Below are 21392 nucleotides of genomic sequence, written 5' to 3' on the forward strand. Positions count from 1 at the left end.
TCCTGGAAGTGGTGCCATGGGTGAGGGTGCATATGTGTCCACTTCAGTGCTCCCTGCTGTCTCATTGGAACCCGCAGTCTCAGGACTATTCGATTCGGCTCTACCTGCTGATGGACAACTGCTCTCACCTCCAGTGGTGGTTGCAAGTGAATCATCTGAAAAAGGGAGTTTCCTTGATATTGCTGGACTGGTTGGTACTCATGACAGGTGCAAGCCTCCAAGATTGGGGAACTCACTGTCAGGAACTAACAGCGCAAGAGCGCTGGAATACAGAGGAGTCTCTCTGGAACATCAATCGGCTGAAAGCCCGGGCGGTCTGGTTGGCATTCTTGCAGTTCAGCAGCAGACTGCAGGGTCAGGTGGTCCAAATAATGTCAGACAATGCAATGATGGTGGCTTACGTCAGTTGGCAGGGAGGAACCAAGAGCCAGCAGATATCGCAGGAGATAGACCAACTTATGAAATTGGTGGAAATGCATCTTCAGGTGATTTCAGCATTGCACATTGCAGGAAAAGACAATGTAAGAGCAGTCTTTCTCAGCAGTGAGAGTCTTGACCCAAGAGAATGGGTATTATCAGACGAGGCGTTCCAGCTGATAGTAGATCACTGGGGCCTTCCATTTATAGATCTGCTGACGACTTCTCGCAATGTGAAAGTTCCTCGATTCTTCAGTTGCAGGAGAGATCCTTGGGTATCGATGCTCTCATGCAGGTCTGGCCGGAAGACAAGCCGCTATATGCCTTTCCCCTGTGGACTATGTTGGGCAGAATAGATCGAAGGCCACAGGGGGATGGTGCTCCTGGTGGCACCAGATTGGCCCAAAAGACCATGGTATGCAGAACTGCGAAGACTCCTGGTAGGTCCCCCACTTCGTCTTCCGCCGCATAGGAGTCTGTTGCAGCAGGGGCCCGTCCTTCACGAAGATCCAACTCTGTTTTGTCTTGTGGTATGGCCTTTGAGAGGGCTTGCTTGTTGAAGCTTGGATATTCTTCTGCGGTGATTGCCACCTTGCTACAAGCTCAAAAGTTCTCCACTTCCTTAGCCTATGTGTGGGTTTGGCGAGTGTTTGAGGCTTTGTGTGAAGATCAAGGTGTTCTTCCTCGTTCAGTTAAGATCATGCTCATTTTAGAATTTTTGCAGGATGGGTTAAATAAAGGGTTGGCCCTTAATTCATTGAAGGTACAGGTATTGTCTCTTGCCTGTTTCAGGGGCCAGGTGAATGGTGAATCCTTATTATCTCATCCTGATGTAGCCCGTTTCTTGAGGGGAGTGAAACATCTTCGTCCTCCCTTGCAGTTACCAGTTTCTTTGTGGAATCTTAACCTGGTGTTGGATTTTTTTGGTGGGCCCTTTGTTTTGACCACTGCATAGCCTTTCCTTGTGGTTACTGACCTTGAAAACAGTGTTTCTGGTGGCAATTTGTTCTGCACGTCGAATTTCCAAGCTGTAGACCTTGTCTTGCTGGGAGCCATTCCTTCGGATGACTCCAGGAGCGATACAACTGCGTACTGTTCCTTCATTCTTGCCTAACGTGGTCTCGGATTTTCACTTGTATCAGTCCATTTCCTGCCATCCTTGGATAAGGAAAGAGATGCGGAAGAATATCACCTGTTACATCCTTTGGATGTCAAGAGACATGTTGTGAGGTATCTGGAGGTTTCTAAACCTTGTCCTTCATGGAAAACAGGGCAAACCAGCTTCGCGGGCTACAATAGCTTGCTGGATTAAGGAGGAGGTCACAGCCATGTATGTGGCTGCTGGAAAGCCAATGCCTACTCAGGTTAGGGTTCATTCCAGTAGGGCTCAGGCAGTGTCATGGGCAGAGGTTAGATTGTTGTCTCCCGTCAACATTTGCTGAGCTGCAATGTGGTTTTCCTTACACACCCTTTTCCAGGTATTGTCTAGATGTGCAGGCCTGGGAGGACGCAGCCTTTGCATGTGCGGTGTTGATTGGACCGTGGGCAGCCTCCCACCCTATTTGGGAGAAGCTTGAGTACATCCCACTGGTCCTTTTACTACTTATCTGATAATTTCCTTTTCCTTAAGGTGAATAGATGGCTTCAGCTTCCTGCCCTTGGCTGCCAAAGTGGCTACGTGTTTCAGGGGATTACTGGTAAGTGTTCATCTAGTCCTTGCCTGAGCTCAGTGTTTCTTGTTGGTTGAGTATAGAAATGGTTGTCTGTTTTTAATCAAGTTTTTGCTAGTCTGTCCACAGTTGCTTTTGAAGAGAATACTGGCTGGCTGATGTCACTGCAGGACTATGTATACTGTGACGTCAGTTTGTTCTGTCTCCATCTGCTGGTAGAGGTGCATAACCCACTGGTCCTGAATCCATCTTTCCATTTTAAGGAAAAGGAAATTATCGTGTAAATAGTAATTTCTCATTATGGTATACTCCTGGGGATATTCTGCACCAGAAACTAAAATTCTGCATCTTTTGAGTAAGAATTGTTTTTCTGTATTACAATCTAAATTAATTATTACTCAGACTTGGATAGTATGTTGTATTATTTTGACAAATAACATACTGAATATTTAATTTTTTGGTGCAGATTTCTCCCTAGAGTAGAAATTCTAACATTAACAAAACATATTCTTCAGCTACCTAGATGACAAGATTGAGTGCTTCTTAATCTTGTACATAAGCATCCTAGTTTTCTGCTATATTTAGAAAGAAAAAATTAATTCAGCATAGCTGAAATAAGTCTGTTTAACTGCTCTATATGTGCTCCTTACACAGCTGGCAAAGTCTTGGTAAATAGTTTTTATGTGTATTTAATACTTAAGGGATAATAGGCTTCTAGTTTGGTGCCTGTTTTCTTTTTCCCTTAAAGAAAAGAAAGAATTAGGGGCACATAGGGCAATTTTCAAAGACATTTCTATGGGTAAAACAGTATTTTAAGTGTGCAAAATGGGCTCTTTGAAAATTGCTTATCCTCTCTGTGGGTAAAAATACACATATAGTGCTGTTACAAGCGAAGTTTACACCAAGAGAGAGGAGGTGTTCTGGGAACAGAGTTCTGTAGAGGTTAGCACTTATGTACACAGTTATATTTGTATATGTGTAATTTTGCTGGAAAAAGAACTCACAGAAATATCGGGTGTAGGTCTGTGCATTTGCTTTTTTCCAAACCAATTTCCAAAGAGCAAGTTTTACCTTTCAAAACTGACAAAGTCTGAAAGTAAAAAAGAAAACCCACAGATTTTCTGTGCACAGTTTGAAAGTGGCTCTCTGTGTTTTTAGTATGCGATACTTGTGTTTTAGAGAGAGAAGATTTTTATTTAATCAGTATATAGTACTTTACACTAGGAAAGCAAACTTTACAAATAATACATCCTTTCAAAGGAGGGGAAATAAGTTAAAAACAACAATTGTTTCTAAAATACTTTGCCTATTTAATCCATAGGTTTGTGCAGCTAATTTTGGAGATATATGCAGTGTGGTTGGGCAGGAAGCCACTGAGGAAATGCTGGTGAGTGCTAAGTGTCAATTTTAGGAAGATGATTTGTTTAAAAGAGCTATGTGTCCTAGTGCATGTCCTTTATCTAGAGTAGAATTTCTCAAACTGATCCTGATGTACCTCCCAGCCACTCTGGTTTTCAGATATCCACAATGAATATGCATGAGAGAGATTTTTGCCTCACTGCCTCTGTTGTATGCAAATCTATTTTGTGGATATCCTCAAAATCAGATTGATCTATAGGATGCTTGCTTTGGCACAAGGTTACTGTGTGGTAGGTGGGGGAGGCTTGAAAAACCGAGCTACCACACAGGAAGCTCTGTGGTTCCTTGGCTTTAGACCTCCATTTGGTCATAAATTGCAATGAATAGAGTTGAAGCAGGTTCCATTTGGTTTATAGCAGGAGTATGCAACTCTCCTGTCCCAGACATCAGTCCACTCAGGTTTTCAGTATATCCCTAATGAAATATGCATGGTACAATTGCATACAATTGAAGCAGTGTCAATGCAACTCTGTCTCATGCATATTCATTTCAGATACCCTGAAAGCTTGAGTGGATTGGGTCCATGAGGACTGGAGATTGCCAACCCTGGATGTGGAGGACTTGAAGTTAAAGGGGATTAGCTGTCCAAGGAAAATGCTTAAGAGGTTTGACTAAGAAAAATGAGCAATGTTAAAAGAAATCAAGTTCCTAAATCGGAAGTGTTGAGTCCAGATGGAAATTGCATATGCAGTCAATTTTTGTGGCTTTCGGTATAGAATACTGGAGCAGTCTGATGACCTGTGAGGGCTTCCTGTCCTATTTATTTTGTAAGCATGAACGGGAAGAAACTGTGAACATAATTTAGGTTCTCTCTCTCTTCTTTACAGCTGCCAAGGTTTTTCCAGCTTTGCTCTGATAATGTATGGGGAGTCAGAAAGGCTTGTGCTGAATGCTTCATGGCTGTTTCTTGTGCAACATCACAGGAGCTCCGTCGGACAAAGCTATCAACACTTTTTATTAATCTGATCAGTGACCCCTCTAGATGGGTAAGATTGTTCTTTCATTTTTCTTCCTTTTGGACTAGAATACTTTCTTTTGAAAAACCACAATCCTTACACAGTCATCAGGAAATACACTAAAATTGTGAAATTTGAACCCTATTGGTGAAAATATCAAACTGACCTGCACCATGTAACCTGCGAGTTATATTGCTAGTGGAGTAAAATGATCCAGAGTTTCTGGTGTTTTATAGCAGTCACCTGCTGATTGATGGACAGCAGTATATCCTCTGAGACACAACATGCTTGTGAAACCCAATTACTTGCCAGGCTGAAAGTGAGAAGTTGATTTCAGTTACATTTAACATGACTAGAAGTGCTTTGTTTGATTTTAAAACATTTGTATTGCATCTGTAGGTTAATCATGCTCATTTCTTAAATGATCATGAAATCTGTTCTTGTCCCAGAAAAGTGGTTCACTTTGCTTCATGAAAACAGTTACATTTTCGCATTGCAAAAAACCCCACCCAACTCATTAGTGTGGAATTCTGTAAAAATGAAATAAAACTCACTAAAGACTACATCCTGTTTAAACATAGCTTCTGCAACTAGGGGAAAGGCAATTGTCTTAGCCGTGCATCATGGTTTCAAGGCATTATGCTGATCTTTTTTTTTTTTTTTGGGGGGGGGGGGGGGGGGTGGTAGGGAAAGCCATTGTTGCTGCTGTTAATTTTTCCAATAAACATTTATTGAAAATCTTCCATCTTGGTTTCTGCTGTTCTTAACTCTTGTGCTTCACCATATTCTATTTTCATGAGGGCTTGTCTTTGTGTATGTATTTAATTTTCTCGTGCTTAGAAACATAATACATGCTGAGGAAAAAGAAAACGAGTCTGTAAAGGAAGCAGTGCTTTAAAAACATTTTTTTTAATTCCATACACTGTGAGGTAGATTTTTAAAAAAAGCGCGTTCGCGTACTTTTGTTTGCACACCAGGCGCAAAAAAAAGTATGCTGGATTTTATAAGATACGCGCGTATCTTCTAAAATCCTGGATCGGCGCGCGCAAGGCTGCCGATTTTGGGCAGCCGGTGCGCGCCGAGCCGCGCAGCCTGTCTCCGTTCCCTCCGAGGCCGCTCCAAAATGGGAGCGGCCTCGGAGGGAACTCTCTTTCGCCCTCCCCTCACCTTCCCCTCCCTTCCTCTACCTAACCCACCCCCCCGGCCCTATCTAAAACCCCCCCCTTACCTTTGTCCGTAGATTTACGCCTGCGAGAAGCAGACGTAAATCTACGCACGCCAGCGGACTACTGGCGCGCCGTGGTCCGACCCGGGGGCTGGTCCGAAGGCCTGGACCATGCCCCCGGGCCGGCGCCACGCCCCGGTCCCACCCCCGAAACGCCCCGCCCCGCCCCTGAAACGCCACTTCATCGGCTCCCCCCCCCGACACGCCCCCAACACGCCCCCTTCCAAAAACCCTGGGACCTATGCGCGTCCTGGGGCTCTGCGCGCGCCGGCGGCCTATGGAAAATAGGCGCGCTGGCGCGCAAGGCCCTGCTCGCATAAATCCAGGCAGATTTACGCGAGCAGGGCTTTTAAAATCCGCCCGTGTGTATGTAAGAGCATGGTGTCAGAAAAAATTGACTTTGCAGAGGTAAGGGAGCTCTGGATCACTGGCCAGTAATGTACAATCTACTCTACTGCTTCACTGCATTGTGCTCTCTTCAGCAAGATTGAGCAAGGTTGTCATTGGGAACACTTGGGAATTATGCAAAAACAAAATTCTGGTTTAAATTAAAATAAAAAATTAGAGATGGGAGGTTTGTGAGGCAAAACAGAAAACAGGTGGTGTGATGTTCTCTTAATAGTGGAAGCGCTGAGTGCCATAGCAACTCCTCAGACCAAGAAAATGTGCCCGGTGTTAAATCAAATTAGTCCTTAACACTTTAAGAGAATAAAGGACCTACTGTTTGATTAAAAAAGAATAAAGCTCCTTAAAAGAGATTTCCTTTTAAAAGAAGTTTGCTAGTTGCCCTGTGATATTTTGGCAGCTATGTTTGCCTGTCTGTCATCAACATAGAGAATCTACAGCTTCACCCCGTTACAGAATTTGTGTCTTCATATCATTTCTAGAAAGATTGCAGCCTTATTAGATACATTTCCCAATTAATTTTAAAAGAGGAACTGCTCGAGGCAGTATTTCTCTGTCTCCATCAGATGGTATAGGTGCAAACCCGCAGTCTGGAGTTTCCAAAAAAAAGAAAAATTATAAGGAGAATTCAACTGCCCAAGGTGTTAAGTTCCTTCATGGGCCATCCCTCAGGTAGAGCAGGGCGAGCAAGGTGTTGGAGATCCCTGGTTTGGCTCAGCTCTTGTTGTCAGGAGAGGGGAAAGCCAGGGGTCCTGATTCCCTCACCCCCTCTGGGTCCCTGGCACACTTAGTGCTCAGCCTCCTTCAGAAGCAGGGAAGTATTTAAAAGTCTTCCCTTCCCTGGCCTTGTGTGTCTTTATGTTTTTAAGTTTTGTTGAAAAAAACAAAAAAAGGCTGTTCTCAGGAAGCAAAGGAGCAGGGCTGAGGCAGTGTGAGTGGCTGCAGTTGTGTGTATGGGGGGGAGGGGGCAAATTTGTTCCTCAGTCAGGCCTGGGGACTGTTTTCAGCACTGGACAGCACTGTTTTTCTTCTCGCGGCGGCAGGGGCTATTTTTAGGCCCGATCGCGCCGGCATGCCGCCTCCTGTGCAGTGCAGCAAAGTTTGTGGCTGCTGTTCTCGTCAAGCGGTCCTTGATTCGGCCACATTTTGCCACGAATGTGTCTCCGGGGGGGCCTGGGACCTCCGGGGCGGGGGGGGGGCAGGCAGAAGCACGATGTTGGCGGGCCGGCTTCGGAGGCCCCGGGGAGGGTCAGAGGAACCGGCAGCCATTTTGTCTACACGTACTGGGAGTCAGGCTGCCGTTTCAGAGCCTCGGGACTCCCTTCCCACGTTGTTTCCCGTGAACAGGATCCTGCTGGTGGCAGGGGAAGAGAAACAGGCGCAGGGGGACGCGGACCCGGACCCCCTTCTTCGCATCCGGAAGCTTTTTCAGTGGATTTTGTCCTTCTGCTCCATAAGGCTTATTTGGCCAGGAAGGGAGCAGGGACCAAGAGGCCTTTACCCAGGAAGTCCCGGGCGGCCAAGAAGCCTAGGCAGGCAGAGTCAGGAGGGATCCTGCAGTTCTTGGGTCTCAAGAAGACACATCAGATGAAACTGATGATCTGGATCAGATACAGGGAGGGACCCTGTTAGCACATTGGGGGATCCAATGTAGAACCTGGACGTGGTATTGATCGTGGACGGTGATGATCCTCGGTTGGTCCGCCTGTTCCGCAGGGATGAGTTGGGCCCGCTGATTCCCCGGGTTCTGGAAGAGCTGGGGATTAAGGTCACTCAGGAAGATTTGAATAATGAGGGGGAAAGCCCAGTCCTGGAGGGATTATGGAAGCCCCTAAGGCTTTTCTATTAACCTAAGATGGTGAAGAAGTTGGTGGATTGGGAATGGGAATCGCCTGAAGCGGGCTTGAAGGTAGCCATGGCTATGGCTAAATTATATCCCTTGCTGAAACAGACATTGGAATCGTGGAAGATTCCCAAGATGGATGCTGCAGTTTCTGCGGTTACCAAGAAGACAATAATCCCGGTGGCAGGTGCTTCTGCTACTGCTTTGAAGGCTATTCAGGATTAGAAACTGGAAATTCTCCTTAAGAGGCTGTTTGAGGTTTCAGTCTGAGCCTTCATGTGGCAGTCTGCGAAAGTCTGATGCAGAGAGCCTGCTTGTGCTGGGTGCAGAAGGCGCACGATTAGCGGTCGGAAACAACCGTTGAGGTGGCTCAGGCTTCCTGCTTGGAAGCGGGAGTGGCCTATGTGGCGGATGCCCTGTACGACAAGATCCGGACTTCTGCCAGAAGTATGGTCTTGGCGGTAGTGGCGAGGAGACTCCTATGGCTACGAAATTGGTCGGTGGAAGTGTGGTCTAAAGCTCAGCTTTATAACATTCCCTTCAAGGGAAAGCTGCTGTTTGGAGAGGATTTGGAGCAGCTCGTGAAGCAATTGGGGGAGTCGAAGGGTAATATGTTGACTGAGGACAAGAAAACCCCCAAGAAGTTTTTTCCTCTGCAAGCTCAATTCCGAGAAGCGAGGAGGTTTTGAGCTGGTGGGAGCCCTGGGCCGGTGGCGCAAAAACAGAGTTCGGGCAGACAGTAATCATTTCAAACCCAACTCAGGCCTCCAAAGGAGTGGTGGCCCCCAAGGGAGAGATGGAAGTAAGCTTGGTTAATGAAGGTGAGCTGGTCCACTCCTCTCCAGAGGCTATTGGAGGGAAGCTGTCCCTCTTTTACTAGGAGTGGACCAAGATCATGTTGGACCAGTGGGTCCTGCAGGTTGTGAGAGATGGCTACGCCTTTAAATGTTCTCATCCACTCAGGTATGGCTTTGTAATCTCCCGCTGTGTCTCCCGGGGCAAGCAAGAGGCGGTGCAGGAGACATTGCAATGGCTACAGCTCCTGTGCGCCATTCTTCCAGTGTCCCCTCTGGAAAGGGGGCAGGGTCTGTATTCCATGCACTTCGTGGTGCCAAAAAAGGAGGAGACCTTTCAGCCCATTCTCGATCTGCAGAGGATCAATGCTTCTATGCTGGAATTAGTTCCATGGGCACGTGCTCACATGCATCTTCTGCAGAGGGCTCTGTTGTCCTATTGGAATCCGCTTTCGGAGGAATTTCAGCTTCCTTTGCCATTGCCGGAGGAGGCCAGGTCCAGTCTCTCGTGGTGGCTGTCTCTGCACAATTTGGCGAAAGGAATGGACCTCAAAGTGCCAGACATGGATGCCAGTCTCTTGGGTTGGGGGTGATTTGTCAGGGGAAATCAGCCCAGGATCAGAGGTCATCGGAGGAGGCGACCTGTCCATCAGTCGGCTGGAAACCAGGGCAGTGCATGAAGCCTTACTGGTGTTTTTCCCGCTCATTCAGGGCAAGTTGGATTGAGTGTTTTCGGACAATGCGAAGACAGTGGCATACATCAACCATCAGGGTGGAACAAAGAGTTGTCTAGTAGCACTGGAGGCGCAAGAGCTGTTTGTTTGGGTGGAGCAACATCTAGTAAGGATAGCGGCTTTCCATGTGGCCAGAGTGGACAATGTGCAGGCGGACTTCCTTAGCAGACAGCGGATCCGGGGGAGTGGGAGTTGTCGGCAGAGGCCTTTGCCTTGATTCAGGCCAGGTGGGACATACCAGCAGTAGATCTCATGGCAACTCCAGGAAATACGAAGTTGGATCGGAGGGCATCGATGCTCTCGTTCAACCGTGGCTGACATACCTGTTTCAGTACGTGTTTCCACCTTGGCCTCTCTTAGGTCAAGTGCTGCGGCGTATTGAGCTTCATCGGGGCAAGGTGATTCTGGTGGCACCCAAGTGGCTGCACCGACCGTGGTTTGCAGACCTTCTTCATCTAGCACTGGATGGTCCCGTTAGCTTGGCCCATCTGTCCGATGTTTTGTAGCAAGGACCCGTATTTTCAGGCTGGGAGGATAGCTTCTGTCTAGCGGCTTGGATTTTGAGAGGCGACAGCTCCGCTTGAAAGGTTATTTGGAGCCTGTGATTGTGACTTTGCTTCAGGCAAGGAGGCCTTCCATGTCTTTGGCTTATGTCTGAGTATGGAGAGTCTTTGAATCCTGGTGTTTGCAGAACACGATGCAGCCTTTGAAGGTGAATGTTCTGCAGATTCTAGCCTTTTTGCAAAGCCGTTTGGCTAAGGGTTTGGGTTCAGGTAGCAGCCTTATGTTCCCTTCGAGATAGGATTCAGGGAAGACTGTTGGCATCTCATCCAGATGTGGGTCATTTCTTCAAGGGGCAAAACATCTGCATCCTCTGGTTCAGAAGATTAGTTCTTTAGGTGCTGTGTAGTCCTCCCTTTGAACTGGTTAGGAGGGCTTCTCTAAAGGGCTTAACCCTGAAGACTGTTTTCCTGGTAGCTATCTGTTTTGCTAGAAGGATTTCCGAGTTGCAAGCTTTGTTGTATAGAGACCCTTTCCTGTGGTTTTCAGAGGAGGGGGTTCCTTTACATAAGCTTCCTTCTTTTTTGCCTAAGGTGGTTTCCTCCTTTCACCTTAACCAGTTGATCGAGTTACCAACCTTTCCGAATTTGTCTGCGGATGCTCCTATGATGAGGGAGCTTCACTTGTTGGATACGAGCAGAATTATTTTGCAATATCTTAAGGTGACAAATGCCTTTTGGAGATCTGATCATCTGTTTGTCCTGTGCAGTGACGCTAAGAAGGGAAATAAGGCTTCCAAGGGCACAATTGCACAATGGCTGAAAGAGACGATAGCTTTGGCTTAAATCTGTAAGGGCCGGTTGGTGCCGGAGGGTTTGAGAGCGCATTCCGCTAGATCGCAAGCAACTTCGTGGGCGGAGTGTCAACTGCTTTCTCCACAGAGATTTGTCATGCGGCGATGTGGTCTTCTCTTCACACTTTTACCAAACAATTACCGCTTGGATGTATGGGTGCTGAAGGAGGCGTCTTATGGGGAAAGTGTGTTGCGCCCAGAATAGAGGGGCTTGGGTACATCCCAGTTGTCTGAACTGATCCAGGGTACGAACAGGAAAGGAAAATTGGTTCTTACCTGCTAATTTTCATTCCTGAAGTACCATGGATCAGTACAGAGACCCATCATCAACTTTTGAAAGATTTTCTCGCTTCTGGATGTTGCTGAGTTGATATGTGATATATTCAGAGTAATGAGAAGCGCACACAGTTTGAGATGTGCGTTCTGTTAGGTTAAGAGGGCCTAGTTTTTAGGGGACTCCAACCTTTAAGTATCTGTTCACCCCAGGTTTATTGGGGTTTGTTAAGGTAAACATCTTGGCTTGGGTACAGGTTAGTCAATACTGAGGGACTGCAGGTGGTACTCTTGGTTATGTAGCAGTGCCTCAGAGCTTTGTTCTCTGCCTCCATCTGCTGGTAGGAATGCATAAACCCACTTGTCTGGCCTGATCCGTGGTACTTCAGGAACGAAAATTAGCAGGTAAGAACCAATTTTCCTTTTTTTTTTTAAGCATTAAATCTTAGCTTCCAGTAGACCGTTCCTTGAGCTTCACTAGATCCTTCCCTAAGTTTTCCACACCCTCCTGTTGCATATTTTGGTATCATCAACAAAAAGATAAACCTTTCCTGACAATCCTTCTGCTGTGTTGCTTATGAAAATGTTGAAAAGAACCGGTCCCAGGACTGATCCCTGTGACACACCACTAGTAACGCCCACCTCCTCAGAGAAAACTCCATTTACCACTACCCTTTGTTGCCTCCCACTTGGCCAGTTCTAACCCAGTCAAGTCCCTCTAAGTTCCATAACAAGGCTGCTCAATTTATTTATAGGTCTTTCTGTGCTAAATCATGTCAAAGGCAACTTTTTGTTCTCAGAAGAATGATACTTTATTTAAAAGCTGTATTTCATTTCTGATTTCTCTTTGATACTTTGCCTTAGGTGCGCCAAGCTGCTTTTCAGTCTCTGGGACCTTTCATATCAACATTTGCGAACCCGTCCAGCTCTGGCCAGTATTTTAAGGAGGAAGATGTTAGCACCACAGAGGATGGTAAACCAGGAGGAGATTGTAATAGGTATGGATGCTTGAAGTTTGTTTCTGCTTTTTTATTTTTTTTTCTTAAATAGTGCTAAGTTCACATTTTACCTGGTGAACAATACAGTTTCTCAAAATATGACAGAAAAAAACTTCACATTAACTAAATAGCTTGATTTAAAATCTGGTTTCTACATTAAAAACTAATGGTGCAATTGTCCATTTCTTTGATACTCAACAGAAAAACAATCAGAGTTTCAGGTGATGTCAAAGTGGATGCCTCTGGGGATGTCCCATCAGAAGATATCTCTGACAGTGAGACTGAAGAGCCTTCTGTAGATAACAGCAGTGTTAGTTTTACAGTGAAATTGGAAGATGAGGCAGAGGATGAAATGAAAACAGATGAATCTCAGAAGGAAACTTGTATCCAAACTGCTGTTTCTTTAGAATGCACTTTGCCTTTGGATTCCTGTGGTGAGAAAGTTGATGAAAATAAACCAAACTCCAGACCTTCTAGCACAGAGGCACCTAGGAAAACTGACTTCAGTTTGCAGATAAACACTGTTTCTGAGCAGGAGTTGTACAACTCCTTCCATTACTGGAGGACTCCTATTCCTCAGATAGATATCGATCTGGAGCTGCTGCAGGCACAGGTGCCCGAGGTGGTGCCCAGCCCAGAGTGTCAACCGTCAGCACAGAATATTGATCTATCACCTTCTCCCAATATCACCATGGCCACAAGGAAGGAACTAGAAGAAATGCTAGAAAATCTGGAACCTCACATAGATGATCCGGACATTAAAGGTACTGATTTACAAATAAAAATGCATACAAATGAAGAAATAGCTTTTCATTATCTGTGATTATTCACAAGTTTGGGGAGGAGGAAGAGGGCAATTCTGAGACTGCCTTCAGGGCCTGCAATCTAATTTTCAAAGGGCAAATCCATGGAAAGTTTCCGTTTGAAAATTCAGGTCAGTGTACAGTGGCAGGTACTTTTTACCTGCTTTAAAGGTGCTGCAATGTTCCCAGGTGAAAGTGCACACAGGCATTTCAAAATGAAATTTTAGTGCATGTGTTCTCTCCCTAATCTAACCTCGCCTCTTTTTTTCCCCCCTATGGGTGAAATTATGCGCTCGCTGTGAACAATGCACATTCTTTTGCCAGCAGTGAGAAGGGCCGCTTTAAAAGTCTCTTTTTATTTGGATAACTGTTTACCCATGTAAAATGTTTTGAAAATTATTCACGTAACGTGGTCAGTGAGCTCTTTAAAGTATATTTTGTCCCAGGAGGATTTTCCTGTTTAAACTTTCACATTGACAACAGTACATTAGTGTAATTTCTTTTATGTGGGTTTACCTGAGCACTGTCTTCAAACTCTTCAATTACTACAAAATCCTGATGCTTGTCTAATTGTACCCATAACACCCTAATGTTTTGTGACATTAAATCTAATGAACACAAAATTACTGAATGGGATGAAAGCCTCCAAAATCCTTGCTATGATTCAGCATTTCAAACCAGGGAAACTTAAACCCAGTAGTTTGATGGGAAGAAGGAACGGAAGCTGCTTCCAAAATTCAGTTATTTACTTCACTTTGAAAGAAGGGATCAGTCCTCATTCAGAAAGAAGGGTCCTATCACTGATGTTTTCTATGAGGTCTGCCAACCATGTCCTCCTTGGCCAGTAAGATGCTACCTCGATTACTTTGGATTGGTGTCCTTTTACCGTTTCTACCACTTTTCATCATGGATCCCAGAGGAAAACTGCACAGCAGTGAGTTGCTCCGTTTTTGAAAAAGTTCATCCTTAGATATCACCCACAGATCTTGTAATCTGTTGAATATCCTCAGAAACTCTGTTTTGACATGAAACCCAACGAGATCTGACACTGGGATGCCCCATCTCTTGCATATGGATTAGAGGACTTGGGGGCTATATTTTATTTTATTTATTTATTTAAGGTCTTTTCTATACCGTCGCTAAGTTATATACCATCGCAACGGTTTACATTTAGGAACATAAATTAATGTAGGTAAAAGTGTACTATAGTACATTCTAACAAGTGCCATCAAAGGTTCGGTTACAATAAATCATTCAAGATAATTAGTTGTTTAGTGAAGTGGGCCATGACCTAGTGTACCGATAAGGTACTGTTTAAGGCTAAAAATTCATTAATCAAGTGTTATAATTATGTTTATGGTGATGTAGAGTTCATTGACCACTCTACTGCACATTTCTATGTGCTGTGTGTCGGTGCTTTTCTGCATATTCCTGAGTATTTTCTAATCTCCCGTCTCTTTATAAAATGCTTGTTTAAAAAGCCATGTTTTTAAGCTTTTCTTAAATGTTTTGAGATCTCTTTATAATCTTGGGTGACCGCTGAGGAGGCAAGGGGGGGAGGGACAATTTTCAGCTCCAGGGAATTACTTGAAAAATGGAGGGTTAAGCTTGAAAGTTTTTCTTTAAATGGTTTCTTTTCCAGTTCAGCTGCTGCTTTGCTTCTGTTTCAGAATCAGTAAATTAACCATGTGCTGTTTCATTTTAACAAGAAAATAAGCAGTCGAGATGTGTAGTGATCCTGCAATTTACAGTTTAGGAAGGTGATAAGATTAGCCGTATACTGTACTAGAATTTGGCTACTGTGGTTTTCTGGCAAAAATTCACCCAAGCTTTCATTGTTTTAGAGCAGGGCTTCCCAAACTTTTAGCCAGTGTGACCCCATTTTAGTACTTGAAAACTCACATGACCCAAGAAGATGACCAAAAACAAATGAGCAGGTGTATGCTCCCCTTTCAACAATCCCTCCACTCTTTCCTTCCTGCACTAGAACTGATTCCCTCTCTCAACCTCTGCTCTCTCCAGTTGATCCTTTCTCTCAGCTCCATCCCCCCAGAGGACCCCCTCCTCCTTTAGCAGACCCCCCTCTTAGGCCCCCAGTTTCTCTCACCCGCCCAGCTCATCTTCTCTCTTTCACTTCCCCAGCCCTTTTCACCTCCCCACAGCTGATCCTCCCTCACCCCATCTTTCTTATAATCCCCAACTCATCCTCTGTCATCCCCTTCCATCCTCACACTTATCTCCCATCCCATCCATCCTCTCTCTCATCTCCTAGCCTCACTTCTTCCCCTCCGACCCTTCTTTTACATCCCACAACTGATTCCCTGTCACCCCAGCTCCTCTCTTCTATCCTCCAGTCGATCTTCTGTCATTCCTCCTCCTCTTTTGCCCAATCCCTCTCCACCTGACCCAACCCTAAAACCCCCTCCTGAATCTGATTTCATCTTTCAAACAGCCCCATTTGCAAAAATGTCTCAGTCCAGGATCAGTAACAAAAACTTTCCTTTTTGGCTTGGACCAAAGGTGAATGACAACTGGTGGGAAGAAAAGGTAGGGCTGTTGATGGGCAACATTTTTCTCTTGGGTAGGTTTAGAGGACAGTGAGGAGAGAGGAGCAGTGGCAATCTTCACTGTTGCATGCACTCCATGCTCTCCCCTCCCCTCATGGCTGGTCCCAAGCTCGATAATGATGTGCAAGTGGCAGCAGATTTAGTAATGAAAGTCCATGTAAAGCCTCCGAGTCAGTGCAAGCTCACAGGCCCTAAAATGAGCCCCAGTTCTTCCTTGCACAAGGCTTCCTGTTACCACAAAAACTCAGGTGAGGGAGGGCCACTGCAGGGCCCGAGTGTGTGCGCTGATTTTCACACTAATACTGCTCTTGCCTCAAGAGTGTTTGAGGTACTTGTGACCCCCAGCTAAAGGTACTGTGACCCCATTTGAGGTCCTGACCCACAGTTTGGGAAGCCATGTTTTAGAGCCCCAGATTACCTATTGGGAAATAAGTGAAGCTTTATGGCTGTGCTCAGAGTTGCATATTGTGCATTTTTTCCACACAGACATTAGGAGCCTTTCTGTCCTGATCTTTGAATTGGCAGCTGTGCAGTTAGGTCACCTTATTTAGGCAGATGTTTCTCTTTGTGCTTCATCAGTGGTCTTCATTGCAGAATGCAAAATGTTAGTATAGTGGATGTTCAGTGCATTTTCTGTGCAGCATACATTAACATAATCTGGTAACATCCAGGCACTTAAATCAGGGGAGTTTTGAGACTGTCTGTAGAACTTGCAGGCCCACAGGAACATTATTACCCTGTAAGTCCATTTTCAAAGGGAAATTTTTCATGGGATGGGGCTCCCGTTTTGCTTTTTTGAAGCAGGTGCAAAAATATGCAGCAAAACTGCACTGCACAGAGATTTCAAAAGGAAACCCAATGCATACCTTTCCTCCCCTGACTTTCTTTTGCCCTAATTATGCCCCTTTTTTACAGTCTCTGACCAGCATAGGTTCTTTTACTTAGGAGAAGAAGGGGTGGATAATTTTCAGTGAGGCTTTTTAGATGGGCAAACAGCTTTGAAAATTGCCCTCAATATGATATGTAACTGAATTTTATATTGACAGTAAAGTAAGTTGTAATTTTATTTTGCATTTATGTATTTTATTTCAAATTCAAACTAGGACACCAGCCTGCTTTAAAATTATAGTCCTCTGCAAACCTTCAGATTCTCATTCACAAGTTTACAAATTGCAAGTAGCAGCATTGACTTGTGCTTCTGGCCATGACCTCCCCCGCCTGCAGGAAGGTTATACTGAGTGTGGGACTGTGAGACTGCATGAGCTCAGTTCCCGTAGCATTCCACCTCCTCCTCTTGTGGGTTTCTGTTATTTAAAAAGGTAACCCATGTAAGGAGAGAATGGGGCTTCCGCTGGGTCTATGAGTAGGCACTAGCTTATGGTCCTGTCCTTAGTACGAGGGTAAATCAGTAAGTAAGTCACAAGTCTCTCTACTAAGGTAATAAAACATATATCTGTAATGTTGTCATATTCCATAGATGGCAGCACCTTAGAAGTGCTTATGTACATAAATAGTTATTTAAACTGTGCACGAATAGGGGCTGTGTACACAAGGAAAATGGCTGCCGTGTTGACAGATTGTACGGTCGAAGAACAACATGCTGTTGTCCGATTTTTATGGGCTAAGGGCTTACTGGCAAAAGACATTCATAAAGAAATGTATCCAGTATATGGAGAGAAATGTCTTTCGCATAAAGCAATTTATAACTGGACCCATAAATTTGCACAAGGACGTGCCAACGTGAACGACGAAACCAGACCTGGTCGACCTGTAGAGATTGTGACAGAGGCAACTGTGAAGCAGTTTGAAGAGATGGTTCGCACTAACCGGAGGGTAACAATTGACGAAGTTGCCATAGAAATTGGGTGTTCTCAGGGATTAGCATATTCCTTAGTGCACGATGCATTGAACTTTCGCAAAGTCTATGCAAGATGGGTTCCCAAACAGCTGACCGAAGACAGTAAGAACAACCGGATGGGTGTCTGTTTGGAAAATCTCTGCCGTTATGCAAACAAAGGTGAATCAATGATGGCACGTATTGTTACTGGTGACGAGTCATGGGTGCACCACTATCAACCAGAAGCGAAACGCGATTCCATGCAGTGGAAGCATCCACTATCACCGACACCGAGAAAGTTCAAGCTTGTGCCTTCTGCAGGAAAGGTGATGTTGACTGTGTTTTGGGCCCGAAATGGGATACTCTTAACCAGTTTTCAGAAGCGTGGTGAATCTGTTAATTCGGCTTCCTACTGTGCTACTCTATTAAAGCTTAAAGGAGCTATTCATAGAAAACGCCCAGATCTGGAAAAAAAAGGAGTGCTGATTCTTCACGATAATGCCAGACCACACACTTCGAATGAGACTCATCAGACAATTGCGAACCTGCACTGGGAAGTTCTTGAACATCCACCATACAGTCCGGATTTGGCACCCAGCGATTTTCACTTGTTTGGCAAACTGAAAAGCCATCTCGGTGGTAAATATTTCACCAGCGATGAAGAAGTGAAACGAGGTGAAGCACTGGTTACGATGCCAGCCAAAAGACTTTTACACACAAGGTTTTGACGGATTTTTCAAACGCTGGGACAAATGTATAAATGTTCGTGGCGATAACGTTGAAAAGTAGTTGGTTTTTCCAGAAAAACTGTTTGTGACTATATTCTGTATATTTCACAGTAAATAATTCATCTTTTGCATTTAAATAAATTTCATGAATATTAATCCCATGTATGTTTGTGACTTACTTACTGACTTACCCTCATACAATCTTGCTGCCAGTTTTGTCTTGCAGAGCCCTGTACCCCTCTGCTGGGCTGACAGTTAATTTAGTGAAGGGTTGGAAAGAGTGCATGAAGCAGCAGCAGTAATAAGGCGGGTGGGGAGAAGGATTGGAAGTGGTGACGGAAGGATGGGAGAAGAGAATGGGAAATGGTGGTGACATGGTGGAAGGGGGCGTAGGAGTTAAAGTAGTGATAGGGAGGGTTGTGGCACTTCATGGCATGAGAATCAGCATTCCCTTCTAATTTGCAAGGATTGTTCCTTTAGAATCTTACATTATGGCCACCCCTGGAAAAGGAAATCTGGCAACATAATCAGTCGAGAGCTTCCAGAGTGGAGAGAGGAGGAAAACAATATAATTTAAATCCAGTTACTGTTCAGTAAACTGGGATACTGAGAAAAATCGTGGAAACTATTCTAAAAAAAAAAATCACAGAACATATAGATAGACATGGTTTAATGGGATGTAGCCAGCAAGGATTTATCCAAGGGAAATCTTGCCTCATATCTGCTACATTTTTTTGAAGGGGTTAATAAACTAGGATAAAGGTGAACCGGTAGATGTAGTGTATTTGGATTTTCAGAAGGCGTTTGACAAAGTTCCTCATGAGAGGCTTCTAAGAAAATTAAAAAGTCATGGGATAGGAGGCAATGTACTTTTGTGGATTACAAACTGGCTAAAAGACAGGAAACAGAGAGTAGGATTAAATGGTCAGTTTTCGTAGAGGAGAGAGATAAACAGTAGAGTGCCTCAGGGATCTGTACTTGGAATGATGCTTTTTAATATATTTATAAATGATTGGGAAAGGAGTAAAACGAATGAGGTAATCATATTTGCAGATGACACAAAATTATTCAGAGTAGTTAAATCACAAGTGTATTGCGATAAATCGCAGGAGGACTTTTTAAGACTGGAACATTGGGCATCCAAAAGGCAGATGAAATTTAATGTGGATAAGTGCAAGGTGATGCATATAGGGAAAAATAATCAATGCTGTAGTTACACAGTGTTAGGTTCCATATTTGGAGTTACCATCCAAAATTAAGATCTAGGCATCATAGTGGATAATACATTGAAAATGTTGGTTCAGTGTGCTACCGCGGTTAATAAAGCAAACAGAATGTTAGGAATTATTAGAAAGGGAATGGTGAATAAAACAGTGAATTTCATAATGTCTCTGTATTGCTCCATGGTGAGACCACACCTTGAGTACTGTATTCAGTTCTGGTTACCGCATCTCTATAAAGATATTAATGCACTGGAGAAGGTACAGAGAAGGATGACCAAAGTAATAAAGGGACTGAAAGGGTAAACAGATTAGGGCTGTTAAGCTTGGAGAAGAGATGGCTGAGGGTGGATATGACGGAGGTCTATAAAATCATGAGGACTAGAACAGGTTCATGTAAATCAGTTGTTTACTCTTTCAGATAAAGAAGGACTAGGGGGCTTGCCATGAAGTTAGTAAGTAGCACATTTAAAACAAATCAAAGAAAATTCTTTTTCACTCAATGCATAATTAAGCTCTGGAATTTGTTACCAGAGGATGTAGTTAAGGCACTTAGCTTATCTGGTTTTAAAAAAGATTTGGACAAGTTCCTGGAGAAGTCCAGAACTGCTATCAGTCAAGTTGACTTAGGGAGTAGTCACTGCTTATTACCAGCATTATAACATGGGATCTATTTAATGTTTGAGTATTTGCTAGGTTCTTGTATCCTGGATTGGCCACTGTTGGAAAAAGGTTGCTGGGCTTGATGGACCCTCAGCCTGACCCAGTATCAACTTTTTATGTTTATGTACAGGATAAAAATGGACTTTGTCCGGATCTCTGGAGGAGTCTGAGAATAACATGGTTCATTCACCAACTCCAGAAGATCTGGAACACAATCCTACCAATAAGCAATGTTTTGTGAGACAAATGGCATAAAAACTGTTTGTGCTAGTGATATTTTTATAGTTTATTCTTCTATAGGTAAAAATTTTTCTTCAAATGGTAGTGCAAAGAACACAACTTGTAGGTTTTGTTGGTGAAACCAATGCAGTGCATCTTAGAGTATCTCCCACAGCAGAGATTCACTGAGGATGCCCACTACCCAGAGGTACAGTCTCCTCCTCTTCCTCTGCATCACTACTTCATGCCCCCACATGCAGCAAATAAACAACAGTCACTCTTTCAAAGAAGGAACACATTTATTTGTAAAGAGAGACCATTTTTTAACAGCAAAATTGGTCTGCATTTTTAAGGCATATTTCAGCCATTGTCATGTCTGGCCATATGCACGCATGGTTGACATGCATATATGAATGGATGGAGAAAGAAAGGGACAATATGGGAAAAAAATAGGGAAGACAGACCAGGGAGGCTGTCCGAATCAATCTAGTGGCTGCAGTGGGCTGGGCCATGCGTAGGACAGGTTCTTGCTGAGGGAGCTTAGTCTGTGCCATGCCAACAACCTGTGCTTCTCTTGCCATCTCTGCACAGACATTTCCTGAGCAACAGCTCTTTCTCTCCCAGCAGGTGAAATGTGCCTAATTGTGCATTATAGCAGCATGCCGTTCCCTAGCTTATTTAAAAGACCATTGTTAGAAGACCAGAACAAATAATAATAATGTCAGTTCTCTACAGACATTTTGGGCAATGCAGTGCATCTTAGAGTATCCCCCACAGCAGAAATTTGGGGAAATTTTGATTTTGCTAAATAGCAACTGTTAAAAGATCTATTCAGGAGATATGCAGGGTGCTCAGAGAAAATATTTGTAACAGCTCAGAAAATAAATTGGGATTGTGCAGTAGTAGCAATAGTATAGATGTTCCATTAATACTCTTCACTTATGGAATTCAACCCAGTCCTTGGCATTTCCTGACCTATCTGGTTGACAGAATATCTACATTCAATTTGCATGAGATGTATTTGAGTACAGCAGAGGTGGTGCATGCAGTTATATTTCATGCATAATTTATTGTGGATATTCTGAAAACCAGATGGGTTGGGGGATGCCCAAGGAAAGGTTGAGGACCATGGATCTATATACAGTACTTGGATCTTTATATTTGCCATCTAGCTTCCAATAATCCCAAATATATTTACTCATGCTCAGGGCAGCAATATCTTTAGTAAGTCCGTTTTCTTTTCCTGTAGTGACCAAGTCAGGATATA

At 44.1% G+C, this 21392-nt stretch overlaps 1 protein-coding gene across 3 annotated transcripts in view; it reads left to right on the forward strand.

Annotated features, from left to right (window-relative positions):
- Positions 1–21392, forward strand: part of PPP4R1 (protein phosphatase 4 regulatory subunit 1) — a 249425-nt gene that overhangs the window by 138424 nt on the left and 89609 nt on the right. For all 3 annotated transcript variants that reach the window (XM_029590990.1, XM_029590992.1, XM_029590993.1), the window contains 4 exons: positions 3409–3474; positions 4334–4492; positions 11955–12088; positions 12290–12852. In XM_029590990.1, the coding sequence (XP_029446850.1) occupies positions 3409–3474; positions 4334–4492; positions 11955–12088; positions 12290–12852 (922 nt within the window). The remainder of the gene's footprint in view (positions 1–3408; positions 3475–4333; positions 4493–11954; positions 12089–12289; positions 12853–21392) is intronic.

Source organism: Rhinatrema bivittatum, chromosome 2 (genome assembly GCF_901001135.1).
Source record: "Rhinatrema bivittatum chromosome 2, aRhiBiv1.1, whole genome shotgun sequence".
NCBI lineage: Eukaryota > Metazoa > Chordata > Amphibia > Gymnophiona > Rhinatrematidae > Rhinatrema > Rhinatrema bivittatum.